The sequence below is a fragment of the Malania oleifera genome, chromosome 1 (assembly GCF_029873635.1).
Source record: "Malania oleifera isolate guangnan ecotype guangnan chromosome 1, ASM2987363v1, whole genome shotgun sequence".
Lineage (NCBI taxonomy): Eukaryota > Viridiplantae > Streptophyta > Magnoliopsida > Santalales > Ximeniaceae > Malania > Malania oleifera.
Window position 1 is genome coordinate 98,848,737 of NC_080417.1, and position 19,113 is coordinate 98,867,849.

The window sequence follows — 19,113 nt, forward strand, 5'->3', positions numbered from 1 at the left end:
TTACTTGCAGGTTCTTTGTGTATTACTGCTCCAGAATGCTGGGCTGAAATCTAAAGACATTTCTGCACGATCCATGGCCATCGACATTCTTGGAACTATTGCTGCTAGGTTGAAGCATGATGCTGTGCTTTGCAGCAGAGATGATTTTTGGATTATACAGGAGTTAGTTGGTGGAGACAACGTTGATTCTAGTTATTCAAAAGATGCATGCTCAATTTGTTTGAGCGGACGAGGTGAAAGCTCACTTCTTGTATGTCAAGGTTGTCAGAGATTGTTCCATGCAGAGTGCTTGGGAATCAGAGAACATGAAATGCCTGTCCGTGGTTGGGATTGTCAGTTTTGCCAATCCAGGAAGCAACTTCTTGTATTACATGCATATTGCAAGACACAGTGCAAAGATGATGGGAAAAAGAATACCTCTTCATTAAAAAAGACTTCTGAAGCTACTGACTCAATTGCGAAAGTTGAAATTGTTCAACAGATGCTTTTGAATTACCTCCAGGATGCTGGTTCTGTGGATGACGTGCATCTTTTTGCTCGCTGGTTTGTAATTCAACGTGACTCTCCTTTTTATTTATTTTGTGTTTGTGTTGATCCTATAGACAAATTAGTTATGTGCAGGTTTTATCTTTGTCTATGGTACAAAGATGATCCGGAATCACAGCAGAAGTTTATGTACTACCTTGCTAGACTGAAATCAAAAGCCATTGTGCGTGACTCGGGGGCAGTTTCTTCATTGCTGACACGGAATTCAGTCAAGAAGATAACTTTAGCATTAGGGCAAAAAAGTTCTTTCTCCAGAGGATTTGATAAGATTCTTTTTATGCTTCTGGTTAGTAAACCATACTGACCACTCTCTGTTCATTACGAGATGCAGTATTTATTTTTATATTTTTGTTCATATAATGCATCTGATTGCAGGCAAGTTTAAGGGAGAACTCTCCTGTAATACGTGCAAAGGCATTGCGTGCGGTAATTGGCAACTTCACTTGATTGATTTCTCACTCTTATATTTGAAAGAATGCTTCATTTTTCTGGTTTTTCTGAAGACAGTCATCACGTCCTTTTCCTTTTTTCTTATGTTATTTATAAGTGCAGGTTAGTATTATTGTGGAAGCTGATCCAGAGGTTCTTTGTGAAAAACGTGTCCAACTGGCCGTGGAAGGAAGATTTTGTGATTCTGCAATATCTGTAAGAGAAGCAGCACTGGAGCTTGTTGGTAGGCATATTGCTTCCCATCCTGATGTTGGTCTGAAGGTACTCCAAACTGAATTCTACTCATCGTAATATTTATCTGGGAGATGCTATATTAAAAAATTTACACTTTCTACCATTATTTGGGTGCTCTTGTAGTATTTTGAGAAGGTTGCAGAGAGGATAAAGGATACTGGAGTGAGTGTTCGGAAACGAGCCATTAAAATCATCCGAGATATGTGCACTTCCAATGCTAACTTCTCAGAATTTACCAATGCTTGCATTGAGATTATTTCTCGTGTCAGTGATGATGAAGCTAGCATTCAGGTAGTTGGGAAGCAATGAACTGAATTTGTTCTTGTGCATACAGTTTAGGCCATGTTCCATACTTTCTGCCAGTCTGAGTTGGGAACTTTTTTTAATCTGATTATGAGGGTTTTGAGTAAATTTATCAAATTGCTCTACTAAGCACATTTGTGCAGAGAGGTTTCAGTGTTCATTGATGAATTCTTTCATTCATGTTTAAAGAAGTTGGGTCTCCAGTAGCAGCAAATAATGGAGACCGGTGAGATGAAGTGGGAAGATGGGTAGAATAAACTGATGATATGTTCAGTTAGCATTTTGGCTGAGTGATTGTCCTGTTACTGAGAATTTCTGTCATGTAGGCTTGTAGATTGATGATTGGCTTAATGTAAATGCTCTTATCTATCCTTTCTTAATTGGAATATTTCAGTTATTGCTTGATTCTTACAAATTTAAAATGAGATGTAACTCAAGAATATCGATAAGAAATGGACTTCTGATATGTAATTATATAATCCAGCATTATGCAACTCTTTGTTTCTATGAAGCAACATTTATCGTTTTTTCCTTTCATTTACAGGACCTTGTTTGCAAGACATTTTATGAGTTTTGGTTTGAGGAGCCTTCTGGTTCGCAGACTCAATTTTTTGGAGATGGCAGTTCTGTTCCATTGGAAGTGGCAAAAAGGACAGAGCAGATTGTTGAGGTGTTGAAGAAGATGCCAAGTCATCAACTTCTTGTCACTGTTATCAAGCGCAACTTAGCTCTCGACTTTTTTCCACAGTCAGCTAAAGCTGTTGGTATCAACCCTATCTTACTGGCATCAGTACGTAAGCGCTGTGAATTAATGTGCAAATGCTTACTGGAAAAGATATTGCAGGTACTATTTTGCTTGTTGATGCATCCATATTTTGGTGGTAGGATTTTTTTGATTCAAAAAATTACGTTGACTAATTTGGCCTTGAACAGGTAGAGGAAATGAATAGTGAGGAAGTCGAGGTGCGCACTCTTCCTTATGTTCTGGTCTTGCATGCTTTTTGTGTTGTGGATCCAACGCTGTGTGCCCCGGCCTCTGATCCCTCCCAGTTTGTTGTCACCTTACAGCCATATCTGAAAAGTCAGGTATGTACAGTTGTCGTTTGGTTTTGTATAGATAGCATATTATTACAGTTACTGCAATTTCATTTCCAACACCAGCAGTAGATTTGCTGTAAATTCTGCCCAATGGTATTATAATACATGTCACTTCTTCGAAGTTGTAAGTGTGCCAAAGTATTTTATGATGAAAGGTTGGCCTTTCTGATTTATGTGCAAGTCATTTTTATTCATCACGATAGTTAGGCCCGTTTAGTTTTGATAAAAATTTATCATTTTCCATTATCAATTTTCTAAGATTTTTTTAAAAAATGCCACCCTTTCTAGTTACTCAACATTTGTATAGAAGACTTAAAAAACACCTTTCGGATGTTTCGAAGCCCTCCATATAAACATTAGAAAACTGGAAAATTAGGTGGCATTTTTGTAATTCTTAGGAAATCTGCAAATGGAAAATGAAAACTGTTTCCAACAGGCCCTTAATTGGGCCCTTAATTTTCTTCCTTTACAATTTTAATCAAAGATTTCAAATTTATTTATGCGAAACAATCAGTCTCTTTTCTTTTGGCCTGGAAGTTGTTATGGAAAATATAAGAAGTATGTATGACACACGCATGCTTGGTATGTTTTTTCAGTTTATTTATTCTGGTCAATCACAATGCATCATGCTTTAGTTTTCTACTTTTCTGATCAAAGATGAATGGCACAGTTCATTAATAGTCTCTCCAATTTTTTAACATTTCTCAATAGATGACACTGGGTAATGGAAATATGTTAAGCTTGTGCAAGAGCCTGTATAATGCTTGAAAGGATTAGGGTTGCATTTTTGCCTTAGTAATAAAACAACTATAAAAGTATAAGAATTTGATAAGCTTGCTAAATAAGGTATCTTGTAGTCATAAAGAAAATAACAATGCATTTTTTTTCGTGAATTTGTGACATAGAATCTGTAGGGAATGGCTTTCTCAAATTTCACTCTGGGAATTTACATTTCCTATCCCATTCCATCCAAGTTTGAATGGAATAGCAAAAACTTTTGCATGAGTCACTTTTTGCTTTTTCTAAATTATTAATCCCTATACAATTTTTATTACACTTTCATTTCGTAGGAATATATTAGTTATAATAAGTTAGTTACAATTAGTTATACAAGATATTTTATGTTGTTGTAATAATCCAAATAATGAAGTGGAACTTTTTACGAGTCCATAACACAATAGACAAGGTATAATAAATCCCAAATTTCACCATGGGAATGTCTATTCCTCTTATTACATGTTGCATGAACTAGTAAGGAATATGAAAGGAATAGCTATTCCCTCTATTCCCAAATTTCTCATTGTATTCCATCTTATTTCAAGGATGCCTATTCTGTGAACCAAGTGTAACCTAAGTGTTATGCAAGAAACATAATGATAAATATCAGTGAGCTGATGGGACTGAAGTCATTTTAGGTCCCTGAAATGTTCAATTAATTTGTCGTATTCACACACTGAAGATTACACCATGTTGAGGTTTATGTGATTGCGCGGATGGATTTCACAGCAATGTATCAGCCTAGGATATGATATATGCTCTAAAAGTTCTCAACTAATTGCTTTTTGCATCCATTATGTCTTCTGTTTTGGAAGTTAAAATGGAAAACATGCATGTGGAATGCTTGGGAAAAAATAATTTGAAAGGCCGAGGCCCTATTGGTTGACTTAAAGAATAAAATATTAGGCTTCGTGCGTATGTTATTTATTAGAACATTCAGTCCTCTTCATTTCAGTTTGTAGATAAACTGCAGTGCCACCTACTTATTTGAAGTGAGCCGGCGAATTATGGTGGGAAAGGGAAAAAGAGGAGATTTTTTGGTTAATTTTTTTTAAAATTTTATTTATTTATTATTTTTGTTTTGTAATTTTTTTGAGGATTTTGTATCCTCATGCATGTTATATTTTCTCTCTCTTAAGACATCTTTTTTAATAAAAAAATTAATTGATTGATTAATTAATTAACAATAATAATAATATTATTATTTACATTGATGTTGATTTGGAGGGTTACTGCACCTCTTTTGATTGTAATTGTTCTAAAAATGAGAAATCTGCTCTGGTAGCCTGGAAATGGTTGACGAAGGTTGTACACGAGAAATAAGAAGAGAGAATCAGTATCCAGAGGGGAAGTGGGTTCCCAAGCCAGCTGTATGCCTAAATAAATGCTCTCTTTAAATTCCAGTTGGGTTGGTGGAGGCTTTGGAGAGAATTATGAAGGATTTCTTGTGGTCAGGAGTTTGGGCGGGTAAGAGAGACTGGTTAGGGTTAGGAGACCTAAAGATGAAGGGGGCTTGGGCCTTGAGAATGTGATATCTAAAAACATCTGTTTAGTTGGGAAATGGCTTTTGAGATTCCCCTTGGAGGTTGACTCCCTTTGGTGCATTGTAATTAGAAGCAAACATGGTTTGCATTGAATGGGTGTGATACTAGAGGAAGTGCCAATGCTTCTCACCCTAGCCCTTGGTAATTCATCTTTCAATGCCTCTCACTCGTTTCCAGGTTGTTAAGGTAACTGCATATGGTTTTGGAAAGATATCTGTCTGTGGCCATTTGTTGGCCAAAAACCATTGATTTGCAGCAGTTGAGCATGCCTTTTTAAGGCTATTAGTCAGGACATCTGTTCATGTGTTCTGAGTTGAAAGAAATCACTTACCGCTTGTTTCTCCATTGTTGGGCAGCTGAGCAGCTCTGGATCCTTCTGTTTTCAGTTTTCAGTGAGCCCATGGTGCTTCCCCAGACTGTTGATACGTTCTAGATGGTGCACCATAGAGGTTTTGGGAAAAGCTAGAATGGAGTGGCCTTATGGAAATGCGCTGTCTTTGCCCTCTTTTGGACTCTTGGACTGAAAGGAATACTAAGATTTTTAAGGCAGAAAAAACTTGTTTAGCCTACTTTGGGATGGAGTTATTTTCTTGGCTTCCTTTTGGGCTCACTCTTGGTTTTTTTGAGGGAATGTATTGTCAGATCTTCATAGGGATTGGAGGAGGGCTTTATTGTAATCCCTTCTAGTTCTTTTAGGAAGATTTCCTATCCTTCTTGTAAATTATTCTCTCCTTTTCTTTTCTCTATCAAAAGAAAAAAAAAAATTGCTCCTGACTGAATAAAGAAAATGCAGCCCTTTACCCAAAGGGGTAAAAAAAGAAAATGAGACCAATAACCTACTTTAGCAATCCCCCTCATGCTGGATTGCATGAATATCACCCGACCCCAGATTGGTACAAGCTGTAGAGAATGTAGGTCAAAGCATGGCATTAGTGAACAGATCTCCCAAACTGGTTGTAAGATTCACAAGCCAAGATCTTCTTTCTGACAACATTATCAGAAAAGGACAGTCAACTTCATTGTGCTAGGTCCTCTCATGAAACATTGGATTGCTTCAGCTTAGATTGCAGTCTGATTATCACACGAATATTCAAAGGTTTTGTAACCAGAAATCCCATCTCTGACAGGAGATTTCAGCTTTATTGATTCACTAACAGAATGGGTCATAGCTCTGTATTCTGCTTCAGCATTAAACCTTATTATTGTAATTTGTTTCTTACCATGCCAGGTAATAAGATTACCACTCAGAAGAGGTTTTGGGAGGAAAAAAGGAACATGGGGCCTTTGAATTGTTTTTCCTCAATAGTCTGTATAATTGCATAAATTTGTCCGCACTCAGTTGTAATTGGGTTACTGAGGCCTAGCAGATGTTGTTGCTTTGACCTACCTTTCTAAAGAGAGGAATCTGAAAACACCATTTTTTTTTTTGTATAAAATATATTTTATATGAAAACTTTAAGTTACTTTGTTTGGTTGAAAGTTGATCTTCACTGTGCTTTGGTTGCCATGTCCTCAAATAATTTGTTTAGTTGGTATGTAGATGTAATGCATGGCTGTGAATGCAAGTATATGCCCATTTATGTCAATGTATATTGAGATGATAGTTATGGTCTTTTGATTTTTTGGTTTATGGTACATTTATCGGTGCCTTCTCTTTTCCTATTCTGGAAAATCTTGAAATTTAAAGAAAGGAAATAAATTATACAATTTGATGTCACAGAATGCCTGCAGTATAACTTTTTTTGTACTGCTTGAATTCAGGTTGATAATCGTGCAGTGGCACAGCTTCTGGAGAGTATTATTTTTATAATTGATGCTGTTCTACCCTTGTTGCGAAAGCTTCCTCAGAGTGTAGTTGAAGAACTTGAGCAAGACCTTAAGCACATGATTGTGCGGCATTCTTTTCTGACAGTTGTCCATGCTTGCATCAAGTATGTTATTAATTTGACATCGTCATTATTTAATCTATTATTGCTTTATTATATTTTTATTTAAGTTGTAATCTCATCATAGTTCCTTTTGGTTTTTGGTAGTATTTCCATTTGATGCACTAGTTTGTGCATGTGGCTCTAAGATAGAGGAGGCGGGAGACAGAGGATGAAATTTTCTATGAATAACAAATTTTGATTTGTGTGACTGAATAAGTTTTATGTATGTAATTAGATAGAGGAGGCGGGAGACAGAGGATGAAATTTTCTATGAATAACAAATTTTGATTTGTGTTACTGATTAAGTTTTATGTATGTAATTGAGACCATCTTAAAATAGAAAGCTGAAGTATCAAGTTGGTAAATTTTATTTTTGAGGGTAGTTATTGTGGCTTGACTGATGATGTGACTGTAGCTAGTTGTGTCCCTATAGTGTGGTACCCATGTTAATGTAACAGTATGATTCAGGACAGCATCGAGGAATTACAGCCAACACAACTTTTTTGTAGAGATAGAGGAGAGGAGAAGGGAAGAAGAAGAAGAAGAAGGAAGAGAGAAGAAAGGAGATACAAAGTGGAAATCACATGTTACTTTCAATTCAAATTCATGAATAACGACCTCCTACATGGCTTTCACATACTATTTATGAGAAAGCCTCTAAAACAGGAAATTACAGATATACCCCTAAAACTACATGAAATTACTAACACACCCCTGGAATACACATATATTACAAACAAGCCCTGAAATACACATAATCCTATACTAATAAACTAAACATGCAATAAAATATTAGCTGATCCCAGCAATCCCTTGATCCAATTCTTCTGAATTATTCTCCAACAAGGGTTTTCACATGGTCCTGCTTCCTGTCCTACATCAAATCTCCCCTAGTCACAAAAAATTCGGCCTCAAATTTTCAAATGTGGGAGAATCAGCAGTAAGAAGCGAACTTGGACTCTTCGAAAACCAGTGCTAGAGTGGTGCAAGAAACCACATTCCACTAGCAGCACCATAGACTTGCATTGAGCATTGATATTAATGAATACATTGAGAATGACACTCAACAATAGGAAAGATTTTGGATGTATTCAAACACATGTATTTCCTTGCTTGTAGTGTCTTCAAGTTGAGTAACTGCGACGGATTCTTTGTCTTGGTTGGTTGGTTGATAAAGCGGGCTTCAAAACGATCTTCTTCTTGTTATAATAAATCACACCCAAATCACCCAATCAAGGAGAATCGAGGAGTACATGGCCAATGTTCATGGATATGATATCACCCTGGACATTATCAAGTCACCCGTTTGAATAGGAACCAAACATCTTTCACAAACATGTAAGGCAGTGTTATCAATCCAAGATACATTGTAAAAGGCATCGGGTGGGGCTCCAGATGAAGTTGAATTCAAGTGAGGTGAGTGACCAGTTTCTTGAAACCACATTCATAGGTCATCTTCCATGAATGATGGTTTTGCAAACATTTTCTCCACATAAGAAATGTATGAAATGGCTTGATATTATGTCTAGAGTATGACAAAGCATTCCCTTTTCCAGTAGGTTGTCACTGTGTTGTTGGATTTGTTTATATATAATGCGACCATATATCATCAAGAGCCCCTAGAACAATTCGCCCACAAGCTTGACTCCCAATTTCTCAAGAACTTTCTTCAATTCACATTTAGTCTTGAGTATCATGCAGAAATTAAACAAATTGACATAGAAAACTTGCAAGATGCAGCAATGCAAGCTAATTTTTATTGCTGAAGTGACAAATGGACCCTCTGAAGTGCTGATGACACACTGGTACTGTAAGTCTAGCTTTTCACAATATCTCGCTTGCAAAATATCATGTCCAAAACCAATATCATGCTTCAGATCAACGTATAGGGGAAAACCTCAAATTCTTGAGGCTGGAACCAATTTCTTGTGAGTTTGGAAGTTACAGGACCCCGGGGGGTGGGGGGGATTCCACATGCACGTCACCAGCGCATGGGGTGCATGAATTGCCAGCAGTGAGTCTCTGGCAATGAAACTTCAGGCAAACCAATTTATTGTGAGTTTGGAAGTTACAGGACCCGCTTGGGGGGGGGGGGGGGGGGATTCTGCATGCGCATCACCAGTGTGTGGGGTGCTTGAATTGCCAGAAGTGAGTCTCCGGCAATGAAACTTCATGCGAATGTAGATCAGGGAATGGGGATTGCAACGGTGGGGGCGATGTGATGAGAAAAGCACATGAATTTTTTTAGGGATTTAAGAGGGGCCGATGGATGGAAATTTTTGGCTAGAGTATGAAGCTGCATAGCTGGAAGAAAAGTGATGAAATTTTGGGGATATGACCTTTCGGAAGAGTTTGTGTTTTGATTGTATGGGTGGTGTTGTGATATGATGGTTGGAACTGAGTTTTGAATTTGAGGGGCAACTATAATTTTTTTTTTTTGAAGAAGTTGAGCTAGTATGTTCAACCTTAATAAAAATTATATAGTAGATAATGATTCTAAAAGGTAGTGTCAAAGCGAATAATCAATGTTCTTTTACCCATGATATCCTAGTGACTAAGAAGAACATGTTGGAATATGCTCGAATTTCTTTCATAGTAAATAATGATTCTAAAAGGTAGTACCAAAATGAATGTTCAGTAGTGGCTAACATGTTGGAATATGCTCGAATTTCTTTCAAAGAAGAAGAAGAATATGCAAGAAATAGAAGTAACATAGTAAATAATGATTCTAAAAGGTAGTGCCAAAATGAATATTCAATAATGACTAACATGTTGGAATATACTCGAATTTCTTTCATAGTAAATAATGATTCTAAAAGGTAGTGCCAAAATGAATATTCAATAATGACTAACATGTTGGAATATACTTGAATTTCTTTCATAGTAAATATTGATTCTAAAAGGTTGTACCAAAATGAATATTCAATAGTGACTGACAAGTTGGAATATGCTTGAATATCTTTCACAGCCAGTAGCACAGCATGTGAGCTAAGAATTTTCACAACAAAATTTTGCAAGTTTGTAACCGATGATCCAAATGACTTGAATTTCTTTCGCAGCCAGTGCTGCATGTGAGCTAAGAATTTTCGTAACAAACTTTTGCATATTTGGAGCCGATGATCCAAATGATGTCCACCATTTTGATGTTATTAAATAAATTTTAAATGAATGCCTACTAGCTAAGTAGCTAAAATTATTTTAAAGAGAATGAGGTAGTAAAAATGCACGTAATACTAAGTTACTATCTAAAATGTAAAAACAAAGTAGGTAATAGCCACTTTACCTGATGCTTTTATCTTCCTTTGTCTCAGCTATATCAATTCCAAAGAGTCCTCTAGCCGTAGTGTAATTTGTCAACTCGTCTGAAATTTATCTTGCAATTCATTGGATGGCACCAACCTTGCAATGCATTTCTACAAAGTGGACATGATTTCGTCATCTTGCGAAACGCTGGTGTTTGAATAATAAAATTCTGGTTTCAAAAAATGTGCTGCTGCATTCAGAGGTTGATGAAGTTAGCATCCCCATCTCATCTCAATCATTTCAAATGCCTCCTTGAATTTATCCTCTCTCATTGGAAGCCTTAGTTGCGGCTTCCTTAGCCCTATGCATATCTTGATAATATATCCCATTGCAGGTTTTCTTTTCCCTATCAATGAAATGGACTACATGAACAAATGGGCCTGTCAATTTTAAGGGCATAAACAATAGTACTCCAAATGTTAGGCATCAAAACAATACTAGCTGATCTTTGGTCAACCACCTGCTTTGCCTATTAACTAATATCCCAATTTTGAGAAGTTAAGATTTTCCTCAACTTGTTCTTTTGAAGGTGTACTGAATGGAGGGTGATGAAGGCTGTTACAAATCTCATAATTGCAGTATTAGTATAAAAAAAATTGCCCTTTTCAAAGTTGCATGAATTGCAGGCATCGTCCCAATATTCTCCAATATAAAAAAATTGAGGCAATGGGTAGAACAGTGTCCAATATATGTGGTCTCTTTGCTTCCAACAGCCTCCCTATTCAAAAATCAAGATTGAAGCCATTAAAATAAACAATACATACATCATACAATTTAGTTTTATAAGTTCCTACTTGTTGCAACATAATTGGAGGCATTATTTGTTGCTACTTGGATCGCATTTGATTACCCTATTTCCTCCATCATTTCATCAAGTAATCCATACATTCCAATGTTGCCTGAAACGTGGGACGTTGCTGGCTCATGAAACAAGACTGGGAATAGGAATGGGAACAAGATTGCGGTATTGCACATGCTCTAAAATTTGGAAGGCTAGAGGTATACATATTTATAAGTATATTGGTGAAAATTTGCTAAGGTACTTGTACATTTTGGGGAGGATATAAAGTGTTTCAAAATCTAGAAGAGATTTTTTTTTTTGGGTTAATTTAGTTAATAATGATTGAAATGGTATTATAATGTGATAATTCTCCAATTTAAATGATAAAAAAATATTTTTTGTGAAACAATATTGACTTAAAACTTTGAATTGTTAGGTTTAGTGTCCTAGAACGAAAATGTACCATGTTTTGGAATGATTGTACCAATATGTGGTTTGCAAGGGTGTTAGCTTTTTTGGTAACTATGATACATTTTATTTGCATTCTTGACAATAATAGAAATTCCAATAGACTTGATGAGTATTGATCCCTTTGCAGAGTTCACTAAGAAGCGTATCATGTTCTTATTAGCAATCAATTACCTCTAGCTATTGGAATGAATCGAGCATCCATATTTTGCTCCTCCTTGTATACCGTCATCAGCTCTTTTGTTTGACTAACTTCCTTCAAATTCTCTCTTTAGATAGCTAAGTGGCTTTATTCTAGGACCTCATTGCCCAATTGATTCAAGTGCCATAGCAAAACTTGCCAAACGTACACCAATAAATGGTATTCCTTCTTATTGTGCTTGTGGCTAACGAGGTAGTAGAAGGTGCAAGCGGAGGGGGTTCTTGTTCAAGCCAAATTTTGAGAAAGACTATGATAGGGTTAACTAACGCTTCTTGGATGAGGTTATGTGTAGGAAAAGGTTTTGGAGTTGTGAAGAAAAGGGACCCAAAGGTTGCTTGAGTTTGACCAATTTGTCAGTCATTGTCAATGGTCAACCTATAGAGTGGTTTAGAGCTTCTAGGGGATTTTGTGAGAGGATCCCTTGTCTCCCTTTCTTTTTAGTTTTTACCATGGCATTGGACACCTTGAGTAGGATGCTTGCTAAGGACTTAGGGGTGATTAGAGGCTTTTGCATGGAGAGAAGGAAGTGGAGATCTCACACCTCCAATTTGCGGATGATACATGTTTGTTTCATGAGGAAAATATTGATAAATTTCACAAGGCCATCACCTTTCTCAATTTTTTTTTCGATCTCTGCCTCTCTAACTTAAAGGTCAATCTATCCAAGAGTGGGGTGGCTGGCATTAATTTAAGCTCTAGGAGTTAGAAAGCTTTAAAGCCTTGGGGGGTTGTGTCTCCCTAGTGTGGCCACTTTCTTATCTTGGCCCCATTCTTTGGGCTAATCCAAACTCCTTGGTATTTTAGGACCCATGATTGAGAGGGTGGGTTGAAGATTGGAGGGATGAAGAGGGCGTATTATTTGTTGGAGGTTGTGTTGTCATGCTCGTTAGTGCTTCAATATCCAACATCACTATATACTTCCTTTCTTTCTTTAGAGTGCTTTTACAGGTGGCCAAAATTTGATGCATGATTTCCTTTGGCCAAGTTTATGGGACAGTAAGAGGGACCATGTGGTTAGTTGGGAGGTTATTATAAAGTCCCAAATCCGAAGAGGGGGGGGGGGGGAATTGAGTCTTGGTAACATGGTTCTAGAAACATCTCCCTAATTGGTAAATGGTCGTGGGTGTTCTTTTGGAAGTAAAATAACTGTGGCACAAAGTGATTAGAAGTAAATAAGGGCTCCATCAAAATGGGTAGGGGACCGGAGGAAGTGGTATTATCTCCGCAGTTTGTGTTTGAGGTTGCGTGTCAATTCTTTCCTCTTGCCTATTTCAAAAAGGGAAATGGAAAGAGAGCTTGATTTTGGGAGGATGGATTTTTGTGTGTGTCATGTTTCTTTGGTGTTGAAGGTTTCTTGGTTGTTCAAGCTTTCTTCTCTTCACAAGCACCTATCAGCTCATTCTATTCTTCCGAGGGGTGTATCCTTTCATGGGATTCCCACTTCTTTAGTCATCTCAATGAAGGAGAGGTTTAAGAGATTACTGCTTTACTTTCTGTGATAGACCTTGTTGGAGGATAAGAGAGTTTGAGAGTTTGTACCTCAAGGCTGTTCCCCTCCAACTCTTGCTTCTCACATATTTTAAAAGCACCCTCACTCTCCACATCCCTTTCAGTTGGAGCCAAATCATTTGGAAGATTAAGTTTCCTTTGAAGATTCGGACCTTCAATCGGATTATGCCATCGGATAGACTTAATATGCATGAGATGTTACAAAAAAAAAGGCCCTACATGTATCTCAGTCTTTATTGTGCTTGATGTGCGATGAGTCCAATGAAACAAATGCTCATCATTGTAAGGTGGCATCGTACCTTTAGAATGCTCTCTTCTCATATCTTGGAGAAGCATGGGTGGTGCCTCGGAATGTGAGAGATCTCTTGTTAGTGAATTATAGGGGTTTTGGTTCAGAAAGGGATGCGCTTTATAAAACAGGGCAGCCCTTGCAATCATTTGGAGTCTTTGGCTTGAGATGATAACGAGGACTTTAAGAGAATGCTCATCTACACCACATTCAGTTATGAGATAAGAGTGGTTTTCTTGCTTCTTTTTTAATCCACTCTCTTGGTTTCTTTTGGGGTGTGATGCTGTCTGATTTTCAAAGGGATTGGAGGACAGCTCTTGTGTAATCTTTTTGGTCTTTTGACCTTTGTTTATTTTTCTTGGTGGACACCTTCTCATCAGATTTCTTGTACTTTGGTGTGGTTATTAATAATCCTTTCTCTTATCCAGAAAGAATTTTTTTTATCTGTGCAGCACATCTCTCTCTCAATGAGTATCCAAGAAAAGAAAAAGAAATAGAAGAAGAAAAAAATTATGTTATCAAAAAATTATAGCAGGCAAATAGTAACTTGTTGATTTTTTTTTGTTTACTTCAAATCTGTTCTTCTTTCCTAGGAAATTCCTTTGCTTTTGGGTACTCAACGGCTACTGTTATGGCCCTCTCTACTGTTGGTGCTTAAGTGCATCCAGCACCATAATAGAACTGTCGTGTTTTTAATTGATGGTAAGAAGTAATGATGTATTTTGGTGTTGAATATCTAGAAGTACTGATGCTCTATCCACATCACAGGTGCCTTTGCTCGGTGAGCAAAGTAGCCGGAAAAGGTTCAAGTGTAGTCGAGTATCTTATCCAGGTCTTCTTCAAACGTTTGGATGCCCTGGGCTTAGGGCTTGACAACAAGCAGGTTGGTGCTTAAAATTGTGTGTTGTGATATAACTAATATTTGCCTCTGGTCATATAGTTTGATTTGACGTCATATTAATTATGGCTGGAAAAGAATCTGCATAGATTATATTATCTTTATAAAAAAATCTTGGTGAATAACTTTTATTTATTTTTTGATAGGCATTTATGCAATATCTTTGGTATGGCGTGATGAACGGTGTGCTTATATTATTGTGAAGTTTATACATATGACATATAATTGTGTATGATCTTGTTCTACATGGGTCATGAGATGAATTGGTGTGTGCATTTTGACAGCATTTTAACTATTTAAAGCATTGGACACTATATCCTTTGGGATGTATCATGGTAGGCAAAGTGCCGTGACAAGCATAATATGACCCTCTATGTTTCTATGAAGGAATTAGCTTTCCTTGTTGGTGATGGAGGGGTTGGAACTCATATAGTCACATGGTATTAAATTTAAGATTACTTGTTAATTTCTTTTCCTGAGAGTGCTTTCTTTTGTTATAAGAAATTGAGAAACCAAAGCTTGGCCAATTTGAGGCTATTTTTGTGCTCATGCCTCAATTTACTTGGCCATCAAGTGGTTCCCATTTTTTTGCTGGGAAGGCAGGATGTTGACATAATAGATAAATTGCATTTACAGTACTTTGCTAAAATTATGAAAACAAGAAATTGTGTTGAATGTTGAACAGGAAGGATCTTTCATCCTTTTTGTGCATCCATTAGTATGTGCTTGCCTGTGTATTGTTCATTTGTTTGTATGGTGGCTGTACTGAAAATTATGGTTTAATGTTAAGAACTTTTCTATTGAAATGACCTTGAAATATCTATTTAGGTTATGTTTGGATTAGGCTATTTCTCAAATGTTCTTGGGAATGTGAAGTTGGTGATCTAGGCGCTGATGTTAGTTCTCACAAAAACCATTGTGGGAAAATCTGGATGCCTATGTTGAGTAGTGGGGTATCCACATTCCCATGTTGTGGGGAAGTGCTTTATTATGAATATTGGTGATATTATCGCTGTTCTTCAGATAATGATGATCATAATATGATCCTTTGCATTCTAAGAATATAGTAATATTCTCAATTTAACTAAACGCAGGTGTTGTAATAATCCCACCTAGATTAGTGATGTCATGACTGCGGAGAATTTATACGTCGGAGGGAATCTAGAATATCTTGAATGAAATGTCTCATTAAAAGATAATGATACATGGCCTTAAAGAAAGGACTAACTTTCAATTGCAATTCATTGATCATGAAATTCACCACCTGATTACTTTATAATAAAATGTTAATACTTAAATAGACATTTTAATATTAAGTTGAGGAATGCTATTTTAAGATGATACACACACTCAGGGAGAGAGAGGTGTTAGAGAAGAGAAGAGAAAAGTGAAGTTTCTTGTAATTGGGGAACCAGTAGAATGTTTAGCTCTTCTATCCTATTTATAATACATTGCATGTATCTCAAAGGATGATAATACCCTTACTAAAACATGATATAGTACTCTTACAACAATAATTTGTAACTCTCTGAAAGCTAAAGCATACATATATATCATGTGCTCCTAGCTTGTTAAATATGAACTTAATATGCATCCTCAAGGAGTTAGTAAACAAATCTACTAATTGATATCCAAACTTCATATGTGATTTGTGATGAGCTTTTGCACAACCTTTTCTTGAACAGATTGATAATCAACTCAATGTGTTCCTCTCATGAGAAATTGGGTTAAGCAATATCCATTCTACAAGCTGCAAGTGCTGAAATCCAAGCTCTTCTAGTATATTCTTTAACCAAATCAATACATGTAGTATGAGCCATAACTCTCTACTGAGACTGAATGTAATCTAGTGACTGCACAATTTTTGCCTCTTGCTTTTCCAAAACACCTATTTGCCACTTACAAAGACCCTTTTATGTTGTTGTGATCTTCAGTCAAAAGGTGATCTTGCCTAATTTGCATTCATCTATCTCTAAACATGAGTATGATACAAAAGACCTACTTTTGAGACATCACTAGAAGTTGGAAATGAGATACTTGGATGAGTGACTCTTAGATAATCTGACTTCCCAACCTGTGTCAATATTGTCTAGGATCATCCAACAATTCACCCACATTTGGCATTTGTTTTTTAATAAAATATTAGAATCCATGGGTGTATCAATATAGGATCCTAACAACCATGTTTCATGAAGAGATCAAGAACATATTTATTTCCTTTATGAAAAGAGAATCTTGAAACAAGATATAGATACCTCAATTCCCTTGAAGAATTTCCGTGGTCCCAGATGTTTGGCCTATATTTTGGTTTACATGAACTGTATTAAATGCTGTATACTGCAGCTGTATCGTATGTACTCATTTTTATAAACATTATGTAGAATCTTATGTGCACTAGTAAGATTGTAGAAGATACAATGATCTACTATGCAAGACCAAAATCAATTGCCACTGCACAAAACATTCCAAACCATGCTTGGGGAGATTGTTTCAAGCGATAAAAAAGATTTTTTTAGATGATGTGCCATACGAGATTCCTTGTGAGCAACAAACTTGGGAGGTTGTGCCTTGCAAACCTCCTCACCATAGATGAAGGCATTCTTATTAACATCCAACTTGTGCAAAGGCCAATGAAATGTGGTGGCTAAAAGGATAAACGACGCATGGAGGAGAGTTTAGCCACAAGAGAGAGTCTGTCCAAGTAATCCAAGCTGTACACTTGAGTGTAGCCCACAACAACTTGTCTAGCCTTCAAGTGAGCAATAAAGTCATACTGGCTTACCTTTGTGGTATACACCAAACAGCAACTAACCATAGACTCGTGACCAGGAAGTTGAACATGTTTCCAAGTATCATTAGCTCGCAAGGTGTGCATCGCTTTACCCATTGTAGCACTCCACTTATAAAGAGAATGGGCTTCAGACATGACTTGGGATAGAGATGGATGACAGAGAAGAAATAGGACAATAATAGGAACATGATAGTGATGCATAATACATGAAGTCAGAGATAGGATGTTGGGTACATTGGCATTTCATTTTCAATAGCATTAGGATTATCTATTTCTCAGGAAATAGGATCAATAGACAAAGGAGTTGGACATGCAACACCAGAATCTTGAGGGGCCTCGTCGATTTTGTGTTGCAGCCATGTATACATTTGCAAAGTATGACGAGGATTCAATGAAGATGAATATTTAGGAGGTGGTTGATTAGACAAAGGCAATAATGTTAGATAGGAAAGTAGAGTAGGTGATGGAAAGATCTCTAGGGTTTAAAGAACTATATTAGCAAGAAGTAGATTAAAGAAAGTGATGTTAGCAGAGGCAAAGAAACAATGCAAGGTAAGACAGTAACACTGATACCCATTTGAGTATGAGAATACTCTTAAGGAAAAACACACTTGAGAACATGAGAATCCAATTATCAACAAAAGAGTTAGATGATGAACAAATGATATACACCTAACTATATGATAATTTAATGAGCAAATAGGAGCATTGGGGATTTGAATTTCATTGATAGAAGGTGAAAGTAATGAGGCTGTGGTAGTTCTATGTTTGTCAGTGAGTTGTTCACCTCGTCCCTGGTTGTGTCGGTGCTTCACATAGTTTGTGATTGTCCCGATTAGATTTAATTGTTTTTTTTTTTTTGATGTGGTTGCTAATTTGTAAATGTTGGGATGAAATCTATGAATCCCAAAAATTTGTTTCCTGCATTGTTACCGCAAATAACGACTTAGAAGTTAGATGGAAAGAACTATGTTCAATGGTTTAAGGTCATTTATATTTATTTTGCAAGATTAGGGAAATCTATCCACTTGCTCCAATCTAATCCTTCTAGTGAGAAGAGAAAAGATGTGTGCTTCAAGAAGTTGCCTTGATTGTTTCCCTTTTATGGATTTCAAAAGACCCACAGATTGCATGGATGTGTATGCATCTAAAGACATGCAAGGAGATTTGGGATTATGTCAAACTTCTATACTGTAGCGACATTACATGTATGTATGATTTATCCTAGGGGTACTTTTAGTTACAACAAGGAGATTGGAGTATTGCAAATTATTTTGGAGAGATGAATTGTATTCATGAGGAGCTTAACTTTGTGCAACCTATAATTGTCGACGTTCGTGAGATGCAGAAGCAAAGGGAGCAGATGACAATTCTTCGTGTTCTAGCAAGTTTGAGACTTAGAGTTTGAGGCAGTTCGGTCCTAGATACTCAAAAGTGTTGAGCTATCATCATTTGTTGATGTTTATTCTCGTTTCCTTCGTGCTTCCTTTAGCACGCACTCTCTTGCTATTGCATTTGGCTCTAAGAGGACAAGCTTTGCTTCATGGGTGATTCTAGTTCTCTACCAAACTATTGCAAATGTTATCGTGGTGGTTTGAGTGGTCGTAGTGGTAGAGACGAGGACGAGGACGAGGTACTCCTCCCAAATGCACTCATTTTGGACGGAATTATCATACTATTGAGAAGTGTTGGGATCTTCACGACAGACCTTCACGTGTTTCCAATGCAGCCACCACCGATTCCTTACCTTTGGGGCTGAGTTGGGGGCAACATATTGTATCCATGTTAGAGGAAGAGTATTCCAAGTTCTAGCGTACCAAGCATCACAACAAGCTTCACTTCCTATTGCATCTCTTGCCCAAACAGGTAATCACATAGTATGCCTGTCATCTAGTACTTCTCTCCCTTGTCCTTGGGTTATAGACTCCGCTGCCACTGATTATATCACAAGTATACCTAGCTTTTTCTCCACTCTTCAATATCCTGCAAATT

The 19,113-nt window shown here is 36.9% G+C and overlaps 1 protein-coding gene across 3 annotated transcripts in view; it reads left to right on the forward strand.

The window, feature by feature from the left end:
• LOC131153970 (sister chromatid cohesion protein SCC2) overlaps positions 1 to 19,113 on the forward strand; it is a 60,256-nt gene that overhangs the window by 18,760 nt on the left and 22,383 nt on the right. For 2 of the 3 annotated variants that reach the window (XM_058106417.1, XM_058106427.1), the window contains 9 exons: positions 11 to 543; positions 622 to 832; positions 922 to 972; positions 1,099 to 1,257; positions 1,354 to 1,521; positions 2,078 to 2,377; positions 2,467 to 2,619; positions 6,714 to 6,883; positions 14,201 to 14,315. In XM_058106417.1, the coding sequence (XP_057962400.1) occupies positions 11 to 543; positions 622 to 832; positions 922 to 972; positions 1,099 to 1,257; positions 1,354 to 1,521; positions 2,078 to 2,377; positions 2,467 to 2,619; positions 6,714 to 6,883; positions 14,201 to 14,315 (1,860 nt within the window). Of the gene's footprint in view, positions 1 to 10; positions 544 to 621; positions 833 to 921; positions 973 to 1,098; positions 1,258 to 1,353; positions 1,522 to 2,077; positions 2,378 to 2,466; positions 2,620 to 6,713; positions 6,884 to 14,200; positions 14,320 to 19,113 lie in introns of all 3 variants that reach the window. The other variant, XM_058106422.1, reaches the window with a different exon arrangement.